The 20,700-nt window shown below is 44.2% G+C and overlaps 1 protein-coding gene across 1 annotated transcript in view; it reads left to right on the plus strand.

Annotated features, from left to right (window-relative positions):
- The window catches only part of KIF13B (kinesin family member 13B), a 199,630-nt gene that overhangs the window by 130,913 nt on the left and 48,017 nt on the right, over positions 1-20,700 (plus strand). Inside the window, 8 exon segments of the mRNA XM_083494982.1 lie at positions 4,421-4,553; positions 6,301-6,447; positions 7,130-7,159; positions 8,682-8,781; positions 12,541-12,667; positions 17,586-17,641; positions 19,574-19,698; positions 20,418-20,594. Of these exon segments, the coding sequence (XP_083351108.1) occupies positions 4,421-4,553; positions 6,301-6,447; positions 7,130-7,159; positions 8,682-8,781; positions 12,541-12,667; positions 17,586-17,641; positions 19,574-19,698; positions 20,418-20,594 (895 nt within the window).

Here is a 20,700-nt window from a genome sequence, read left to right on the forward strand (position 1 = left end):
TGACCAATCAGGGAGCTGTCTCCATGCCTCTGTATCACCAGGCAGACATACTCCTTCACATGAGCTTTTGGCTGTCTGCCAAACCCTAATTGACTCTGTGTGGGTAGCTGCACGTATTCAGATTCCCAACACCCCCTCACAGCTCACACACTGTGCAATTAACCTCTGAGCACGTACAAAGTATTTTACCCAACTGTGTTCTGCAAACCCAAGTATTCACACATTTGCTTGTTCGCTTGCAACTGCATCTATTGGAGACCATGGTTGCTGACCAAGAAGATGGATTGTTCTTTTTTTAAATATAATTTTTATTAAGTTTTCCATATTTTATTACATTTCAATATCAAAAAATAACAATTCTTGACTTAAGACATTGCTTAAATAAAGCATCGACCTCCTTCCTTCCCTCTAGCAGACATCCATATCTCATTACCAATTTCTCCACATTCCTAAATTCACTTGTTTACCTTAAATCAATCTTTTAACAATCACCTACTTATAAGTAAATCAGCTCCTTAATTTCCCAGTACCAAACATTTCAGCTTAAACCTACAAACGTACTCAACTGTTTGCAATTTTCTTTCATATAGAGTATAAATTTGCCCCAGTCCTTTTGGAACAAATCATCACAGCGATTCCGAAACTTCCCCGTCAGCTTTGCCAGCTCCACGTATTCGATCATCTTTACTTGCCAATCTTCCAATGTGGGGAGTTCTTGTTGCTTCCATTTCCGGGCCAGGAGTATTCTTGCGGCCGTTGTTGCATACATGAACAAATTTACATCTTTCATTTGGATTTCCTCAATTAACCCCAACAGGAAAGCCTCTGGTTTTTTGCTGAAATTATACTTAAATTTCTTTTTCAATTCATTATATATGGACAAGTTCCAAGATTAAAGCTTTTTGGGACACCATATGTAAAGAAGATGGATTTTTCTTTGCCCTTCTTCGAAGCTCCCTCTCCTTTTGCCCCCGAGATCATCCTCTTCTTCCTTTTTTTCTTTTGAAAATCTTATTATTATTAATTGACATCCACACACAATCGTAAGTACATGTACAAAGAAACACCTTCAAAAATATAACACGATATAACATTTGTGGCAGCGTTTGAATGACCCTTGTTTAAATCAAATACTTATTAAATAAGGAAAAACGGTACGATATGTTATAAGAAAGTACTAGAAATTATAATAAGAGTAAGGTAAGAAGTATAAGTACATTCAATGTTGTAAATGTAACTTACATGACAGGAAGTCTGTTTTGATATAATTTAATTTATTGGATTTTTACTTTTTTTTGTTTAGCTAGAAAGTATAAGAAAAGAGCATATGCAAGTACAAGTTTAAATCAATATTTAGCAGTATAATTAGTTAAGGCTGTTATTACTATCATTATCAGTTTTACCTTTTCTTGAACATAACCCATTTTTGCGTAAATGATTGTTTTCTATTTCCCCTTAATCTATTTGTCAATTGAGCCATTTCTGCGTACACTTAATAACTTATTCTGCCATTCCCTTACTGTTGGTTCCTTTCCCCCTTTCCAGTTCAAAGCAATTAATAATCGGGCAGCGGCTGTTGCATATAAAAAGATTTCTCTTATATTTTTCGGGATATCAATGCCTAGAATTCCAAGTAGAAATGCTTCTGGCTTCTTTGAAAACGTTAATTTAAAGATCTTTTTCATCTCATCATAAAGAGGAGGGTCTCTCTGATGATGATGAGACCTTCCTTTTCATCGCTCTCTTTTTTATATTTATATAATTTTTGTTTTGATATTGCATAGACATACACACATCAAATATACAAAGAAAGAAAGAAAATACAGTGGTACCTCAGGTTAAGGACTTAATTCGTTCTGGAGGTCTGTTCTTAACCTGAAACTGTTCTTAACCTGAAGCACCACTTTAGCTAATGGGGCCTCCCGCTGCTGCAGCGCTGCTGGAGCACAATTTCTGTTCTCATCCTGAAGCAAAGTTCTTAACCCGAGGTACTATTTCTGGGTTAGCGGAGTCTGTAACCTGAAGTGTATGTAACCTGAAGCGTATGTAACCTGAGGTACCACTGTATACAAACAAAGAAGAAAAAAAAAACATCAAAAAGAAACACCCTCTTCTTCATCTTGCTAAAAAGGTTGTGATCCTGTTACAAACAGCAGAAATGCATGCTTGATATTACTCCTCCAGATCAGAAGTTGAGTATAAGAAGCTTCAGCTCTGCTGGATCAGGCGAAAGGCCCATTATATTGTGATAGGAATTCTGTGGTCTTAGATATATGGTAATGTTCATAAGTGTACCAGCCAAGCACGTACATAGATCAGCACAGGAAGACCGACCTGAAGCCATTTTGATTCCCAAACTGAGCCAATGTTTTCTCTGCAAGGTCAAAGTGGGAAAACCTCCCCATTGTCTCTTTCCTCACAAATCCTGTCTTAAGGGCACATTTAAGATATGAATAGGGTGTGAGCCTGTGACCTGGCCCAGGAACTAAGTATTTATCATTACAAAAGACTGGCCAGGCTCCCCAGGCAATCCAATCAAGTAACCTGCCAGACAGGAGATAAACAACGACAGGAGAAACATTCAAATTTCTGTTTTAAGACCGCCTTTTCTGTGATGTAGGTATGATGTTTCTGGGGGTGGTCTTGATCTACAGGGTGGCAATTTCAAAAGTCTTTATAAGGCCTTGCGCGTCATTGTTCTGGGTTCCTCCTCCTTTCCTGCAGGTGAGGGGAGCACCCTGTTGCAACAGATCAATAAAGATCAGGCTTACTAGCTGCTTTGCTTCTCAATATTCTCTCGTTGGTCTCTGTTATTTTCTCCTACCAATAGGGAACCTACGTAAGGACTCTATATGGGCTCTTGGATACCCCATAAGGGAAAAGGGCAATTTTTGTTTACGGCGAAGTTCAGCATCCTGATCTCACAGTGGCCAACTGGATGCCTGTGGCAAACCCGTGAGCAGGATTCGAACCCAAGAACACTCCCTCTACCCTATAGTTTCCAGCAGGTGGTGTTCAGAAGCATTACTTCTTCCAGTTGTGGAGGCAAAGCAGAGCCGTCATGGCTGAAAGTAGTCTGCAGTAGTCTCAAATTTAATTTTTTAATCCATCTCTGCTCTATAGCTGGTGTACTTTTAAACATGACTTGTTTCCGTAGGCAAAATGTAATGCTGTGTTTGAGCAGAGCCACAGGTGAAGTTTATTATTATTATTAATTTATTTAACATAATTATTACAAAATATAAGCAAAATATTACAAATACATACATATATATTTCAGATAAGCACACACACATATAAAAAAGAACAAAAGAGGAAAAAGGAAGGAAAGAGAAAATAAGGAGAAAAAGAAGAAGAAAAGTTGGAAGAATTTCTTCCAAATTTATCCTACAAATATCTCAATAATAAAATTTCATTGGTTGACTTCCGTCGCTTACACTGCACTTCCTATATGCATTTTAAGCAAGATTGTATCTGCTATTCCGTATTTTTCCCCATACAATCTCACACAAATATTCTAATAATAAGTTTTCTAAATCTTTCATAAATCTATTCTAAACACAACCAATACCTTACATTTAAACTTTGTCTACATAAATAACCATTTAAACATTTCCATTGTTTCTGGATTATATTTTTTGGTTTTTGTCTTATCAAATCAGTCAATTCCAAGTATTCGCATAATTTATTCAACCATTCGTCTTTGGTTGGAACGTGATTTCACAGGTGAAGTTTTTAACATGTGTCTTCCCAATTGCTTTTTAACAAGTGTTTCCCCAATGGAACCGCACATTAGAGCTGTTTTCCATCACCCTGCCCTCCTCCCATCCTCTTCAATGTTTTTGGAGCTTTCCTTTAAAAATATATGTATTTATTAGAGTTTCCAATTTTTTACAAACAAAAAGGAAAAGCAAACATAAAAAACAAAAACACATAAATTTCACAACTTATTTTCTCATAACATATTTCCCCGACTGCCTCATACCTCCCCTTCTTGTATACCCAGTTCAAATTATTTATACAGCAAATCTTTATCTCAAAGCATTACAGCTTAAAAAGGAGAAAAAAAGAAAACACCTTATTTTCTCTCCAACATCTTAGATTATTATAACTTTGAATAAAAGAAAACCATTTTATCAAATTCCTTTCACCATTACAGCTAGAAACCGCTTAATTTCAATCCAACATCATTCAACATTCCTTAATTTTGCAGTATTTTTGTAGATAGTCCTTAAATTTTTTCCAATCTTCTTCTGCCGACTCTTCTCCCTGGTCACGGATTCTGCCAGTCATTTCTGCCAGTCCCATACAGTCAATCAGCAATGTTTTTGGACCTTTCCCAGGGTTTAGTCAGGCTGCCAAAGGCCTCTGTCAAGAGACAAAGTTATACATCGGTCACAGAAGTGTTGTTATTTTGCAGGTGGAGCGAAGTCACCCGAAAAGTGGAGTTGTGGGTTCAGATTCTGGAGCTTAATGAGAATGGAGAATACTGCCCAGTGGAGGTGATTCCAGCGAAAGATGTACACACAGGCGGCATCTTTCAACTCAGGCAGGTAAGATGGAAATTAAGGCAGCCCACGCTGCCTTGTTCAGTGTGTTGAATTCTCTCTTTAGTGGATTGATCAATTAATGAAATATCAGTTAATCAGTGAAATAACTGGGCGTCACTCTGCTGGCAAGATATTCGTGATATCTTTGTCAGAAGCTCGTCCTACACTTGAGTAGGACCCTGGCAGAGACACATGCCCAACTGGCATGTTCTCTCCCTCCTGGTCGATCGTTCGGGAGCTTCAAAAGCTTTCTTCAGCCCGAACATCACAGCGACTGATGCCAACAGACATCGGCACACTTAGGGATCCATAGAGTCTTCGCAGCTTGCGTGACAGACCTCAGCAACTCAGCATTTTGGCTAATCTACTTTATTTACATATAAACACACACGGAGCACTGCAACATGGCTCCCTCTCTCTCTAGCACCAGACAGCAAAGAGAAAAAGAACAAAGGACTATTGTCCCACTTGACGGAACACAGGAACACAAACACCCTGTCTCCGTCACTTCCCACTCTGTGGAGTCAAAACATACACCGTCATGTGATAGACAACAATCCCATGACTTCAATCACGGAGCAGGAATTCTAACAATCTTCAGCTTACTTGCTAAGGTGGGCTTCCGTGGCTGCGTTCAGACATTGTGGTAAGCCGTGGCTTTATCATGACGTCCAAACGCAGCCAGATTGCTGGATGTGGGAACATAAGAAAAGCCCTGCTGGATCAGGCGAGTGGTCCATCTAGCCCAGAATCATTTTCTCACAGCCCAAACACCTTTGGGAAGCCTGAAAGCGAGACCTGGGTAAAGCAGCCCTCCCCCTGCTTTTGAGTCCCAGGAATTGATATTTCAGAAGAATGTTGCCTCTGACATTGAACTTAGCCATGGTGGCTTGCTATAGACTTTACCTCCATATATTTGTCTAATCCAGGGGTCAGCAGGGGGCCAGTCCACTGTCCCTCAGACCTTGTGGTGGGCCCGACTATATTTAAGCTGCATTAAGATAAATTGAACAGTTTTTATAAAATATGCAGGGATTTATGATATGTAAAATGAACCATGGAAAGAGAAGAAGGGAAGTCACTGATATCTTAAGGATGTTTAAATGTATATTCTAAACTGTAAAACAGAAAATTTATTAAAAATTACATACAGTCATACCTTGGTTTTCGAACAGCTTAGTTCTCAAACGTTTTGGCTCCCGAACGCCGCAAACCCGGAAGTGACTGTTCCGGTTTGTGAACATTCTTTGGAACCCAAACACCTGAAGGAGCTTCCGTAGCTTCTGATTGGCTGCAGCATCTTCCTGCAGCCAATCGGAAGCCGTGTTTTGGTTTTCGAACGTTTCGGAATTCGAACGGACTTCTGGAACGGATTCTGTTCGACTTCTATATATATCTATATATAGATATATAGATATAGAAACTCTGTTATATGTTTTCAGCAAATGCTGAAGACATCTCATAATGCCGGCGTTCGACACCTGGATATATAACTTCATAATTCCACTTTTTGTGTTGATTGTGGTTGGCTTTTTTTTTTAATTGTAAGTTTTAACACTCTTTTTAATGTCTCATCTTAAATTGTACGTCTTTTGGAGGCAGCGGGTTGTCGATCTGGACATACACAGCCAAGTCCGTGCATATTTCTGGTGCAGTGCTGCCTAGGAAGCAGTTGCCAGCAGAGGTCTCCCCCCTACCACCATTCCCCCCCTTCCAACGTGCCGTTTCTTTGCGTTCCCCGGGCGTGCAGGGCCAGTCGCACCGAATTCAAGTGGAAGTGAAGTCCGTGCAGGAGTCGGGGACGCTGCCTCTGATGGAAGAATCCATCCTCTCGGTCGGAGTGGGCTGCGTTCAGATCAAGCACGCCAGGTCTCCAAAAGGCCATGAGATGCATCAGGTAAGAGCCCTTGCTTATAATGTAAATATTGGAGATTCTGTAGCTCAGAGAGAAAGTATCTGTGGTGCATGCGGAAGGTCCCAGGATCATATATCTGTAACCTTCCAACAGTTTGACTTCACCCCCAAAGGCACGCTCCTCCTTTGTCTCCCGAGACAGACGGAAGCCAGCAGACAGATTGGTAGTTTCAATTCTATCAATGCTTAATGGTTTTTTTAATTATTATTTTTTCTCCTTGCGTTTTTACCTGCCACTGCCGGGTTTACGTATAAGCTAAACAAACTGTAGCTTAGGGCCCCACTTTCTTGGGGCCCCCCAAAAAAAAATTTAAAGGGGGGGGGATCTGGATGTACATTTCCAAAATATAAGATAAAAAACAAATAGAATAAAACCTACACACAGTGTTTTGTGTTGTGTATGGACCTATTAGGTTCATAAATTACCATATAGCATGTCTTCAACGCAAAAACCAGCGACAATTTGTTGTTGACAAAGGACAGCTGGACATATAAAGGGCCCCATTACCTTCAGTAGCTTAGGGCCTCATCAAACTTAAATCCGGCTCTGTCGCCTGCGCTCATTTTTATCTGTAAGCCTCCTTGAGTACCTGTCAGGGGGAAAGTCAAGGTACAATAATAATTACCGCTTTGAATTTACTTGCATTTGCTTGGTTTTGGCCTAGGAAGAAGACGACGACATGGACAGCTACCAGGTAAATAACCTGCTAAAACTTTTCTCCTTTCAGTTTCGGTCCTAACATTCCTTCATCCATCAGAGGAATCAGCATTATAAGGTGGAAGTCACAAGCAAAGGCCAATATCCGCCACTATTTGAGTTTTCTTCTTCTTCTTCTTTGGCTATCCTTGTAGCCGAGTAAGATTGTCTTCCATAAACACGGTATTAACAGTGAGTCCGTAAGTGACTGTGGAGGCCAATTCTGGATCCACACATCCTTCCACAGTGGGGACATAGGTTTCCAGGCAGGAGTTGATCACGGTGTGGATTTGCCAAGCGTGCCTTCCTCTTAGCACATTTCTCCCTTGTGTTCTGAGTTTGAGTGTCTTCAAAGCCCATGACACCTTTGGTAAAGGCTGTTCTCCAACTGGAGCGCTCGCAGGCCAGTGTTTCCCAGTTGTCGGTGTTTATACTACATTTTAAAAAAGATTTGCCATGAGACAGTCTTTAAACTTCTTTTGTTGACCACCAGCATTACACTTTCCATTTTTAAGTTTGGAATAGAGCAGTTGCTTTGGAAGACGATAACCAGACATCCACACAACACGACCGATCCAATGAGGTTGATGTTGAAGAATCATTGCTTTGACGCTGGTGATCTTTGCTTCTTCCAGTACACTGCCATTAGTTCACCTGTCTTCCCAAGTGATATGTATACAGTGGTGCCCCGCAAGACGAATGCCTCGCAAGACGGAAAACTCGCTAGACGAAAGAGTTTTCCGTTTTGGAGGTGCTTCGCAAAACGAATTTACTATGGGCTTGCTTCGCAAGACGACAATGTCTTGCGAGTTCCTGCTGGTTTTTTCCCTTCCCCCCCTTTTTGTAAGCCGCTAAGCCGCTTATCAGCTGATCCGATCAGCAGATAAGCCGCTAATAGCGCTAATCTGTTAATCCTTCAATGGGCTTGCTTTGCAAGACGAAAAAACCGCTAGACGAAGAGAATCACAGAACGGATTCTTTTCGTCTTGCGAGGCACCACTGTAATTTTTTGGAGACACCGTTGATGGAATCTTTCGAGGAGTTGGAGACTGTTCGAGTAACACAGTTTAGGCTTTTCCTCTCTGGCAACGGGTGTCTGGGACAGGGAATGGAGGATCTCTCCTAGGAAAAGAACAGGGCCTTCATGTTTCTCAAGGTCTTCACAGAACTTGGTTTCTGCACATAAACACAGACCCTCCTGTCCTCCATCCAGACAAGTATAGAAGTATTGTCAGAATTCAAGGACATGTCCCAGCCAGACAAAGAAACACTCAAGGAGGTTGTGAAGGAAAACCACTGTGCGGTGTGGTCTGGGGAGACTTCTGAGGTCCAGATAGAGTGGTCTGGGGGCCACATTTCAACCCTGCTTTACCTGTATGTAAAGTACGACCCCATGGTGTTGCATTCTCCACCGTCCTCTCTGGGCGCAGTCTCGGAAGCCTGCCTTTCCATCTCTGCTCACAAGCCTCTGCGTGCTTAAAAAATAAATCGAAATTAAGTGGTCTCAAACTTCTTCGCAGGACAGAGACCTGGAGAGGCTGCGTCGGAAATGGCTGAACACGCTTACGAAACGCCAGGAGTATTTAGATCAGCAGCTGCAGAAGCTGGTTGGGAAGCCCGGTAAGCAAAAAATATGGTTTCTGCTACTGGTTGTTGGGAAGCAAATAGGCTGTGGGAAGAGTCCAGAGGTGTTGTTGTTGTTTAGTCGTTTAGTCGTGTCCGCCTCTTCGTGACCCCCTGGACCAGAGCACGCCAGGCACTCCTGTCTTCCACTGCCTCCCCCAGTTTGGTCAAACTCATGCTGGTAGCTTCAAGAACACTGTCCAACCACCTCGTCCTCCGTCGTCCCCTTCTCCTTTCCCAACAATGAAAAGCAATGACAAACCTAGACAGCATCTTAAAAAGCAGAGACATCACCTTGCCAACAAAGGTCCGTATAGTTAAAGCTATGGTTTTCCCAGTAGTGATGTATGGAAGTGACCTCCTGGACCAGAGCACGCCAGGCACTCCTGTCTTCCACTGCCTCATACAGTTTGGTCAAACTCATGCTGGTAGCTTCGAGATCACTGTGCAACCATCTCGTCCTCTGTCGTCCCTTTCTTCTTGTGCCTTCCATCTTTCCCAACATCAGGGTCTTTTCCAGGGAGTCTTCTCTTCTCCTGAGGTGGCCAAAGGATTGGAGCCTCAGCTTCAGGATCTGTCCTTCCAGTGAGCACTCAGGGCTGATTTCCTTCAGAATGGAGAGGTTTGATCTTCTTGCAGTCCATGGGACTCTCAAGAGTCTCCTCCAGCACCAGAGTTCAAAAGCATCCATTCTTCGGCGATCAGCTTTCTTTATGGTCCAGCTTTCACTTCCTTACATCACTACTGGGAAAACCATAGCTTTTACTCCAGAGGTAGGCTACAAGATATATCACTCAAGCCTCCATCCTCAAAGAGAGTCTGCCTCTGAGTGCTGCCCACAAACGACAGGGGAAGGTAGCGACCATAACACCCTGTTTGTCAGCTTCAATGGATATCTGACCCACCTCTGCCAAAGATCATCTGTCCCTTTTCGGGTCAGTTTAATTCAAATCTATGGGGCATGTAGGCCACTGGGTTTTAATTGAGTTGAAAGAGCTCATAGGCTTCTCCCATGGAATTATAGTTCTCTGATAGGCGTTGATTCCCAGTTGGAGATCTCTAGCCCAGCCTTTCTGCAAGCTGGCACCTTCCAGATGTTTTGGGCTCTCGTGGTTGGGTGGGGGTTGGTCTAGATGACCGTTGGGGTCCCTTCCAATTCTGCAATTCTATGAATAGGATTCTGTGCTTAGGAGCCGTTGCCCTGGAGCAGATCAGTGCCAGTTTAAGCTTCTGCTCTGGGGAAACCCATCTAAATTTATTATCGTCATTATTATTATTATTATTATTAATTAAATTTGCATACAGCCCTTCATCCATAGATCTTAGGGCAGTTCAAGACATAAAAATACAATGCAAAAACACAAAGTACATGATGAAAACCAGAATGAACACGGAATGGATGAAATTCAAGGAGTATTTAGTCAAATATGTTAATTGGAAAAACTTGCAAATGCCAGATAGGCTTAGGACTTGAATATGTAATGTTAGAGAATAACATTTAAAAAGAAAAGAAAGAAATATGTTAATTGATTAAGTTAATTTTATAAGAAAATTAGTTTTGGAAAACTATTACAATGGTATACATTGAAATTCAGCTAGGGGGATTTGAGTTAGTAACAATGTTACTAAGACTGGATTAAGCATAATTAAGATTTATGTTTGTCTGTTTGTTTTAAAATTTTGAAAAATCAATTTAAAAAAATTTGGGGGGAAAAACCAGAACGAACACACACGCACGCACGATGTTGTTATTTCATTTCATTTATTAATTGCTTCCTATGAAGCATACCAAAGTGATATAACAATACAATAATGTAGATACAGATATAGATAGGGTGGTTGGGTGCCCCCTGGTCAAGGATTATTTAAGTGGGATTATTGCATTACGGGGTTGGACTAGATGAGCTCTGGGGTCCCTCCTGACGCTACAGTTCTATGCTTCTATAATGAGTCCCCATCAGTGGAAGACCATGCAAGGACTTCTGCTTGCACCTCAGGGCTTTCACTCCCCCCATGCATGTGTGAAATTGACTCGGGGGGGTTCATGGGAACCCCCACGTTGAACAGCATCTATGGGGGGCAGGAGAGGGGAAATCATTCCACCTGGAAAGCTGAAATAGGACCCCGGAACGGACTTGGGACATGCCTAGAGGGCTCCACCTTAGGGTAAGCAGCCTTACTCAAACGAGCAAGGGTTGCCTAAGAGCAAATTGTCCCCTTGGGTTGAAACAAAACGAACAATAAAAGGTGTTGATCTCCCACTCTGTAACTTTTACTAGAACCAAAACCTGCTGATCGCAGTGGCTGGCACCTCCCTGCATGGCGCAGGAACATTTGCTGCTGTTATTATAATTATTATTATTATTATTATTATTATTATTATTATTATTATTATTATTATTTATACCCTGCCCTCCCCAGCCAAGACCGGGCTCAGGGCGGCTAACACCAAATATAAAAACAATTGATTGAAATACAGCTTAGAAAACAAGATTAAAATACAACATTAAAACATTAAAATGCAACCTCATTTCAGTGGAAACTAAAAAAAACAACATTTTTTTAACCCAGAGATGCATTTTAAATAAAAGCACACATTCTACTTATGTAAAAACACATTGATTCCTGGACTGTCTGCGGGCCGGATTGAGAATGCAATTGGGCCGAATTCGGCCCCCCGGACTTTAGCTTGCCTACCCATGGACTAGAGCATGCGAAAAAGGAACACAATATTTTAGCAGCAGTTCATTCATTTTCAACTTCGTATTCTTGTTGTAACAGAAGCACGCCCAGATATTCCATTGTTGCGCCATAAGATAGGTTTAAGGTGCCATTTAAGTCCCAGCTTTCATATCTCAGTTTCGAACACTGTTGCCCTGAAAGAGCGATTGGCACAGCGCAATGTTGAATTCCTCCTTTATAAAGCAGTTGCATGTTCTATATGTATAAATGGAATTTCAAACCCAGTACAGGTGCTGACTGTTGCAAAAGTGAACGCTTTGTAAACTCAAGTTTGGACAGCTCCTGTGTTTTTTAATTAACGAGCTTCTTGCCCCCAGAGCACGGGGATTATTCTTTTTAAAAACTTTTTTAGAACTTCATTTCTTTAAGGCGTTTGGGAATGAGCCAACCCACAAAGTTCTTTGGGGGCTTCTCAGATGTCAGATCTTTCAAAACATCAATCAAAAGATTAAAAGTCAATTGCTCAGTTTCCTGCCTTAAAAAATCAGCACCATTTATATAATATTTGCAGAAACAAAGAAAGTCAGTAGACTTGATGGCAGGATTTAAATAAACGTTCACATTATTAGTATTAGAAAATGTTTAGAAAATAGTGAAATACTATAGTGTATTTACTTTTATTTTTATGTTTTTAGGCTTGATGTTATGTTATTAATAACTTTTTTTCTGTTAGGAGATAGCAAAGTGGGTGAAAAGAGAAACAAACAAGAAGTGGAAGTTGGGGGAAGCCCTGGAGGGGAGGGAGGGAGGAATGTATAATAAAATTCAGCACGGGGAGGGGATTTTAATGTATTTTTAATCTTGGTTGGAAGCTGCCCAGAGTGGCTGGGGAAACCCAGCCTGATGGGCTGTGTACAAATAAAAATTATTGTTGTTGTTGTTGTTGTTGTTGTTGTTTGCTGTTTTGGGAGCTCCCAGCCGACCTCCACACTGTGTTACAGCAGTCGGGATAGGAGCCACGCGGGTATTTGCGAAGCCCCGGCAGAAAGCTATAACTTTGTCGAACTCTTGCAGACAAAACAGAAGACGACACGGACCGGGAAGCCCAACTGCTGGAGATGAGGCTGACCCTGACGGAAGAAAGGAACGCGGTCATGGTGCCTTCCGCAGGGAGCGGGATTCCAGGAGCGCCCGCTGAGTGGTAAGGGGCCTTTGCAACGAGGCCACAGCAGATGGGCTGCGTTTTGCAGCTTGCTTAGAAGAAAAGCTTTCGCCATGTGCCAAAACCTCATCCGTGTTGGCATCGGTCTTCTTCTTCTTCTTTGGCGATCCCTTGTAGCCGAGTAAGATTGTCTTCCATAAACACGGTCTTAACAGTGAGTCTGTCCCCCAAACAGATCTGAACTTACTGGCAGGACTAATGCATTCTCACTTGGTGGTGTGATCTCGGCGCTGTTCCCTTACCCTTGAACTCCCCTTTGCCTCTGCAGTGACCCTGAATAGCAGATCCGTAGCCCCAGTTTGGGACCAGGCTGCCACAGCTGCTTGCACTGAGGAAAGGAGGATTTTGCATTTGAATCCTTGGAATTTACTATAGACATCAGGACATAAGAAGATCCTGCTGGATCAGGACTGTGTCCCATCTAATAATAATAATAATAATAATAATAATAATAATAATAATAATAATACAGTGGTACCTCGGGTTAAGTACTTAATTCATTCCGGAGGTCCGTTCTTAACCTGAAACTGTTCTTAACCTGAAGCACCACTTTAGCTAATGGGGCCTCCTGCTGCCGCCGCGCCGCCAGAGCACAATTTCTGTTCTTATCCTGAAGCAAAGTTCTTAACCTGAAGCACTATTTCTGGGTTAGCGGAGTGTGTAACCTGAAGCATATGTAAGCTGCAGTGTCTGTAACCCAAGGTACCACTGTAGTAATAATGATAATAATAATAATAATAATAATAATAATAATAATAATAATAATTAATAATAATAAAATTTTATTTATATCCCGCCCTCCCCAGCCGAAGCCGGGCTCAGAGCGTCTAACAACAATAAAAGTAACACAGCATTCTAAAATCAATTCATTCTAAAATCAGTTCAGAATCAAACAAACGGCAAGCATTGGGCTAGAGTTCTGTGAGGATTGCCAAAGGAGGGGGTCAGACTGTGCCTTGGCCAAAGGCCTGGTGGAACAGCTCTGTCTTGCAGGCTCTGCGGAAAGATGTCAAGTCCTACAGGGCCCTAGTCTCTTGGGACAGAGCGTTCCACCAGATCGGGGCCACAGCCAAAAAAGCCCTGGCTCTGGTTGAGGCCAGCCTAACCTCCCTGTGGCCCGGGACCTGCAAGGTGTTTTTGTTTGAAGACTGTAAGGTCCTCCGTGGGACATACCAGGAGAGGCAGTCCAGCATCCTGTTCTCACAGTGGCCAACCAGACGCCCCAGTGGGGAACCCTCGAGCAGGATGTGAGCACAAGGGCAACTCTCCCCTCCTGTGGCTTCCAGCATTGCTTCCTCCGGCTGTTAAATCTGTGGAACTCCCTGCCACATGAGGCACTGGTGGCCACCAACCTACGTGGCTTTCAAAGAGGATTCGGGAAATTCACGGAGGAAGAGAGGGCTATCAATGGTTACCGGCCATGGTTGGCTGTGTTTTGCCTCCACGTTTCGAGGCGGCAACACTTCTGAGTACCACTGGCTGGGAAAAACAGAATGGGGGAGAGGACTCTTATGCTTGGATCCTGCTTATGGGTTCCCCGTAATGAGCATCTTGCTTGGCCTCTGAGGACAGGATACCGGACTTGATGGGCCATTGGCCTTGATCCGGCAGGCTCTTCTAGCTTAACTATGTGGTTTAGTCGTTTAGTCGTGTCCACCTCTTCGTGATCCCCTGGACCAGAGCACACCAGGCACTCCTGTCTTTCACTGCCTCCCGAAGTTTGGTCAGACTCATGCTGGTACCTTCGAGAACACTGTCCAACCATCTCATCCTCTGTTGTCCCCTTCTCATTGTGCCCTCCATCTTTCCCAGCATCAGGGTCTTTTCCAGGGAGTCTTCTCTTCTCATGAGGTGGCCAAAGTCTTGGAGCCTCAGCTTCAGGATCTGCCCTTCCATTGAGCACTCAGGGCTGATTTCCTTCAGAATGGAGAGGTTTGATCTTCTTGCAGTCCATGGGACTCTCAAGAGTCTCCTCCAGCACCATAATTCAAAAGCATCAATTCTTTGGCGATCAGCCTTTTTTATGGTCCAGCTCTCACTTCCATACATCACCACTGGGAAAACCATAGCTTTTACTATACGGACCTTTGTTGGCAAGGTGATGTCTCTGCTTTTTAAGATGCTATCTAGGTTTGCCATCGCCTTTCTCCCAAGGAGCAGGCATCTTTTAATTTCGTGACTGCTGTCACCATCTGCAGTGATCCCCTTCATGGATCACTGCCTTGCCGTGGCGAAGGGGCTTGAATAACTCAGAGAAGCTATGAGCTATGCTGTGCAGGGCCACCCAAGATGGACAGGTCATAGTGGAGAGTTTTGACCAAACGTGATCCACCTGGAGCAGGAACCGGCAAGCCACTCCAGTATCCCTGCCAAGAAAACTCCATGGACAAAGACAACAGGCATATAAAAGCTTAACTGTACAAGGGAGTAACTTGGCAGTGCAGAGAAGAGGCTTTTCCCGTCCCTGAGAGACAGGTGTGCCCTGCCGTGTCCCAGAAGCCACGGCAAAGCTTGAATTTGAGGAGTGACATTGGTTCCTCCTGCCTGATATTCTTGAGAGGGTTTGAAATGACATCCGAGAGGGTGAAGGGCGAATGGGGAGGGTGGGGAAAGGGGAGGAAGGAAGGAAGGAAGGAGAGAAGGCAGAAAAAGGCGAAACGACCTGAATAATTTCCCCTAGGCTCCATATAATGCAAGCAGCGAAATGTCCTCTGCTTAAAGCAACCGGGTTATTAGCCAGAGTTTAATTATGATCCTCTGTAGGAACGGAATCAATATTTATTGCTGCTGCACTTTAGCTGATTTGAAAGAAAAATGGTAATGCTAATTGCCCGGTTCATTCACTTAAGAGGGGCCCCGCTCCGTACTCGCGATAACCGCTTCGGTCAGAACATCGGCCTGGATTCCGGGTTTCACGTACCTCCCCACCCTGCCAGAGTCCTTTGTAGTCAGCAGATATGCCACGAAATCTTTCATTCGTGACGCTGGTAATAGAATCAGGTCCAGCCTGCCCTGGCCTCCAGGTCACAGGAGCTGCAATTATCGGCAAGCCAGGAAATTCTACGCCCCAAAGTGAATTTGAGGTCTGGTTAAGAGAGTGATCCGTCAGCCAGGGAGTCGCCAGTTCAAATATCATGTTGGCCGTGAACTTTCTTGAATGTTCTTAGGCAAACTAATATCCATTAGCCTGAATTAACACACACACCCCTTCCAATCCCTTGCCTAATGAGAAAAGCCACGGTGTTTTTTAAAGGGTTCTTATAAAGATTCCTGAGATAATGTTTGTGACCTGTTCCAAGTACAGGGGGAAATGTCATATAAGTACCAGGTATTCTTATTTTCCAGGGACGCGGGTGGTGCTGTGGGTTAAACTACAGAGCCTAGGGCTTGCTGATCAGAAGGTCGGTGGTTTGAATCCCTGCGACGGAGTGAGCTCCCGTTGTTCGGTCCCTGCTCCTGCCAACCTAGCAGTTCAAAAGCATGTCAAAGTGCAAGTAGATAAATAGGTACCGCTCTGGCGGGAAGGTAAACGGCGTTTCCGTGCGCTGCTCTGGTTCGCCAGAAGCGGCTTAGTCATGCTGGCCACATGACCCGGAAGCTGTACGCCGGCTCCCTCGGCCAATAAAGCGAGATGAGCGCCGCAACCCCAGAGTCGGCCGCGACTCTGGGGTCCCTTTACCTTTGCTATTATTATTCTTAGAACTTCTGTAGCCTTCTTTTCAACTTCCTCAAAGTCAAGGTTGGATTCAGTTCCGATTTTAATTGTGAGTGGCCTACAGATCACTACAGACAAGAAGGGCCCTCCAGCCAGGCTTAGAATCTGGAAAGACACAGCACAGAAGGAAAGTGGATTGGGAAGGAGGAGGAAATAAGCAAACCCAGACATAAGTTTTTGCTTCTAAGGAGGTTGAAACGTTCAAGGAACAGAGGAGCCAAAAGTTGCTGGTCTCCCAGTTGCACCAGTGTAAAGGAGGAACATTTTAGCTGTATTCATGCTTTACCTTACATATTTTAGGTAAATGCCTGACGTGTTTTAAGATTACACCTGAACATGTTGAATGGAATCTTTGTCCACACCACCTTGGTCAACACCGCCTCTTGCAGATTCTAGAACCACAACAGCATTTCATATCTTAGCAAAGCTGTTTGCAGAATACCTCCAAACCGACCTGAGGAATGGGAGGGAGCTGTTTCTGAGGGCCTGAGACTCTGCCTAGGCAACCTAAGGCCCGGGGGCTGGAATGCGGCCTAATCGCCTTCTCAATCCGCCCCGCGGACGGTCCGGGACTCAGCATGTTTTTACATGAGCAGAATGTGTCCTTTTATTTAAAATGCATCTCTGGGTTATTTGTGGGGCATAGGAATTCGTTCATTTTATTTTTCTCTTCAAAATATAATCCAGCCCCCCACAAGGTCTGAGGAACGGTGGACCGGCCCATGGCTGAAAACGGTTGCTGACCCCTGGCCCCTGGGGTCTGCCGCTTGCCCTTTGCAGATAGCTGTGAAAAACCGTGCGTCTTAATGCCTTTGGCCCATGGCTTTGCAGCATCCGTGTGACCGAGAGAGTGGTTTAAATTAGCTGGTTTATTTTGCAATTATCCAACTACATGCGCTTGGAGTAAGCAGCGTGGGGAAGCTCCTTAGCATTTGACAGCAACTCACACTCATTTCTGCTACCGGGTTGAAAAGAGGCCCCGAAAGTACTGAATGTCCTCTGTGTCTAGCTGAGTAAATTGAGATGAAGCCACAGCCCACCAAGGTTATATCGTTGCCTTGACCTACAATTGCCCGGGTACCGAGTGTAATAACACGGTTGCTGTGATGCTCCTGGCGACGTGTTCTGTGTTCAGTCTGCCTCCATTGATATGCCAGCGCTGACTGCGTCTCTCTCTTTTAGGACCCCTGTGCCAGGTATGGAGACTCACATCCCGGTCATCTTCCTTGATTTAAACGGTAAGTGAGATCAGAAATGACAGCACTTGAGGGATGTGGAAAGGAATGCAGCAAGAATTGCGTTGGGGGCAGGGAGTGAATGACAAGCAGGCGTTCTGAGTGGTTGCTCCTGGTGTCAGTCAACCATCGAACTGTCCCAAAAACTAGGTCCTATGTACCACTTTTGTATCATTATTATTATTAATCAATTTATAAACCACCGTTTATCCAAAGGTCCAAGGGCGCTGTGCAACACAGAGAGCATAATTTACGCAGCAAAATGATAAAAGCATAAAACCTAATAATGCACAGCACGTTCATGAAATTTTGAGACCTGCGGGTATACAAATTTACACAAATAGTAATAATAATAATTGAAATAATCATACCAGCAGTCCCCCCCACACACATTTAACAAGCCGTAGATTAATAATAATAATAATAATTTATTATTTATACCCCGCCCATCTGGCTGGGCTTCCCCAGCCACTCTGGGTGGCTTCCAGCAGAACACTAAAATACAATAACCTATTAAACATCAAAAGCTCCCTAAACAGGGCTGCCTTCAGATGTCTTCTAAAAGTCTGGTACTATGGTATTATGAGGAACTCTTGTAGGCACAACAGACAGACATCACTTTTTACTCATCGGTAGTTTTTCTCTTTGACATCTGGTGGGAGGGCGTTTCACAGGGCGGGTGCCACTACTGAGAAGGCCCTCTGCCTGGTTCCCTGTAACTTGGCTTCTTGCAGGGAGGGAACCGCCAGAAGGCCCTCAGAGCTGGACCTCTGTGTCTGGGCTGAGCGATGGGGGTGGAGACGCTCCTTCAGGTATACTGGACCGAGGCCGTTTAGAGCTTTCAAGGTCAGCACCAACACTTTGAATTGTGCTTGGAAACGTACTGGGAGCCAGTGTAGGTTTTTCAGGACTGGTGTTATATGGTCTCAGCGGCCGCTCCCAGTCACCAGTTTCGCTGCCGCATTCTGGATTAGTTGTAGTTTCCGGGTCACCTTCAAAGGTAGCCCCATGTAAAGCGCATTGCAGTAGTCCAAGCGGGAGATAACCAGAGCATGCACCACTCTGGCGAGGCAGTCTGCGGACAGATAGGGTTTCAGCCGCCTGCGTATCAGATGGAGCTGGCAGACAGCTGCCCTGGATACAGAATTAACCTGCGCCTCCACGGACAGCTGTGAGTCCAGAATGACTCCCAGGCTGCGCACCTGGTCCTTCAGGGGCACAGTTACCCCATTCAGGACCAGGGAGTCCTCCACACCCGCCAACCATCTAACTGTCCAAAAAACTGCCCTAGGTACCACTTTTGTATCACTATTATTATTATTCAATTTATAAACCACTGTTTATCCAAAGGTCTGAGGGTGCTGTGCAACACGGAGAGCATAATTTAAGGCAGCAAAATAGTAAAAAGCATAAAACATAATAATATACAGCACGTTAATGAAATTTTGAGACCTGCGGGTATAAGGCGGTATACAAATTTACACAAATTGTAATAATAATAATTGAAATAATCATACCAGCAGTGTTCCCCCCCCCCCATTTAACAGGCCTTAGATTGTTTAGTAATGCCCATTTCATAGAAGAAACATTGGCAATGCCCACCCAAATGGGAGGGAAAAGGATGCACATCTTCCCAAAATCATAAAGCATATAAAAAAGCAGCCCCTGCCCTCTGTTAAGCAGCAAGAACGAAACCCTCAATTTGGTTAATCTGCCTGTTTTCTGCTCTGGCGCCACCTGCTGTTTGCCTCCCTGCCTGCTGACCAACCAGTTGGGCACCAACTACCACTGTTTATATTGCAGGAGTTGCTGTTGGTGGAGAGAGTTTGCCTTGCCCACAGTTTCCTGTTGAGCTTGCAACCCAGGGTTTCCCTGGTCCTCTGTGCTGCAGTTGCTCAGCACATCCTGAACTTCTCTCTCCCTCTCTTTCTACAGCGGATGACTTCAGCTCTCAGGATAACCTCGACGAGCCAGAAGCTGGCGGCTGGGACGCCACCCTGGTTGCCGAAGACGAGGACGAATTCTTCGAGTTGCAGATTGTGAAGCACCACGAGAGCGAGGTAAGGCATGGAACGAGTCATAAACTCCATTCCCAAGGCTGCCAACGGAGCAGCGTTAACAGCAGCCCTGGGAGAGATGTGACCAGTCTCTGTTCTTTGTACAGTGGTACTTTGGTTCTCAAACATAATCCGTTCAGGAAGTCTGTTCCAAAACCAAAGCGTTCCAAAACCAAGGCGTGCTTCCCCATAGAAAGTAATGCAAAACAGATAAATTGCAAACAGATAAAAACATTGGCAGGATTATTGTAATAAGCTGCAGATTGAGAAGGGTATATATTTAAAGTAGATAAACAAATGAGCAAATTAGCTGAATTTGGATATGCATAAGACATATAAAAAACAACTTTAACGAACCGCAGAAAGAGGGGGGGAAGGAAGTCAAGTTTTGAAATGTTAAAACGATTGTAAAATTAATGAAATGTATAAACCTGAAAAGTAAAAAATAAGTTATTATTTTAAAAAGGCCTGGCGGGGGGGGGGGGAACCAGCCTTCAGGAAGGACAAGAAGGGAGCAAGTCTAACTTCACTAGGCAGGGAGTTCCAAAGTTTGGGAGCGGCCACTGAGAAGGCCCTTCCTCCATCAAAAGAGTTCTCTTACTTAAACCTGTTGCAGTTGCGAGCCTCTTTGAGTGTGGTTTCACCCCGGATATGTGGCTTGCAGAGAAACACGGATGTTGGTGTGTTGACCGAGGATGTTGTGTTTGTGTGTTGTTTCGCAGGTGAAGGCCGAAGCTTCCTGGGACTCCACGGTCCACAACTGTGCGCAGCTCAGCAGAGGAACAGCCGCTGAGCAGAGGGTCTTCCTGATTGTCCGAGTGACCGTACAGCTCAGCCACCCGGCTGAAATGCAGCTGGTCCTGCGCAAGCGGATTTGCGTCAGCGTCTACGGCAAGCAGGTACAGCAGCCTTCCTAGGCGTTCATTATCTCCATTTGCTCTCGGCGTGACGCAGTTGCACGCCTAGAAGCATTGCTGCCATTGCGGCGAGCAGGAAATTGCAAGG

The sequence above is a fragment of the Podarcis liolepis genome, assembly GCF_965112155.1.
Source record: "Podarcis liolepis genome assembly, chromosome: 3".
Classification (NCBI taxonomy): domain Eukaryota; kingdom Metazoa; phylum Chordata; class Lepidosauria; order Squamata; family Lacertidae; genus Podarcis; species Podarcis liolepis.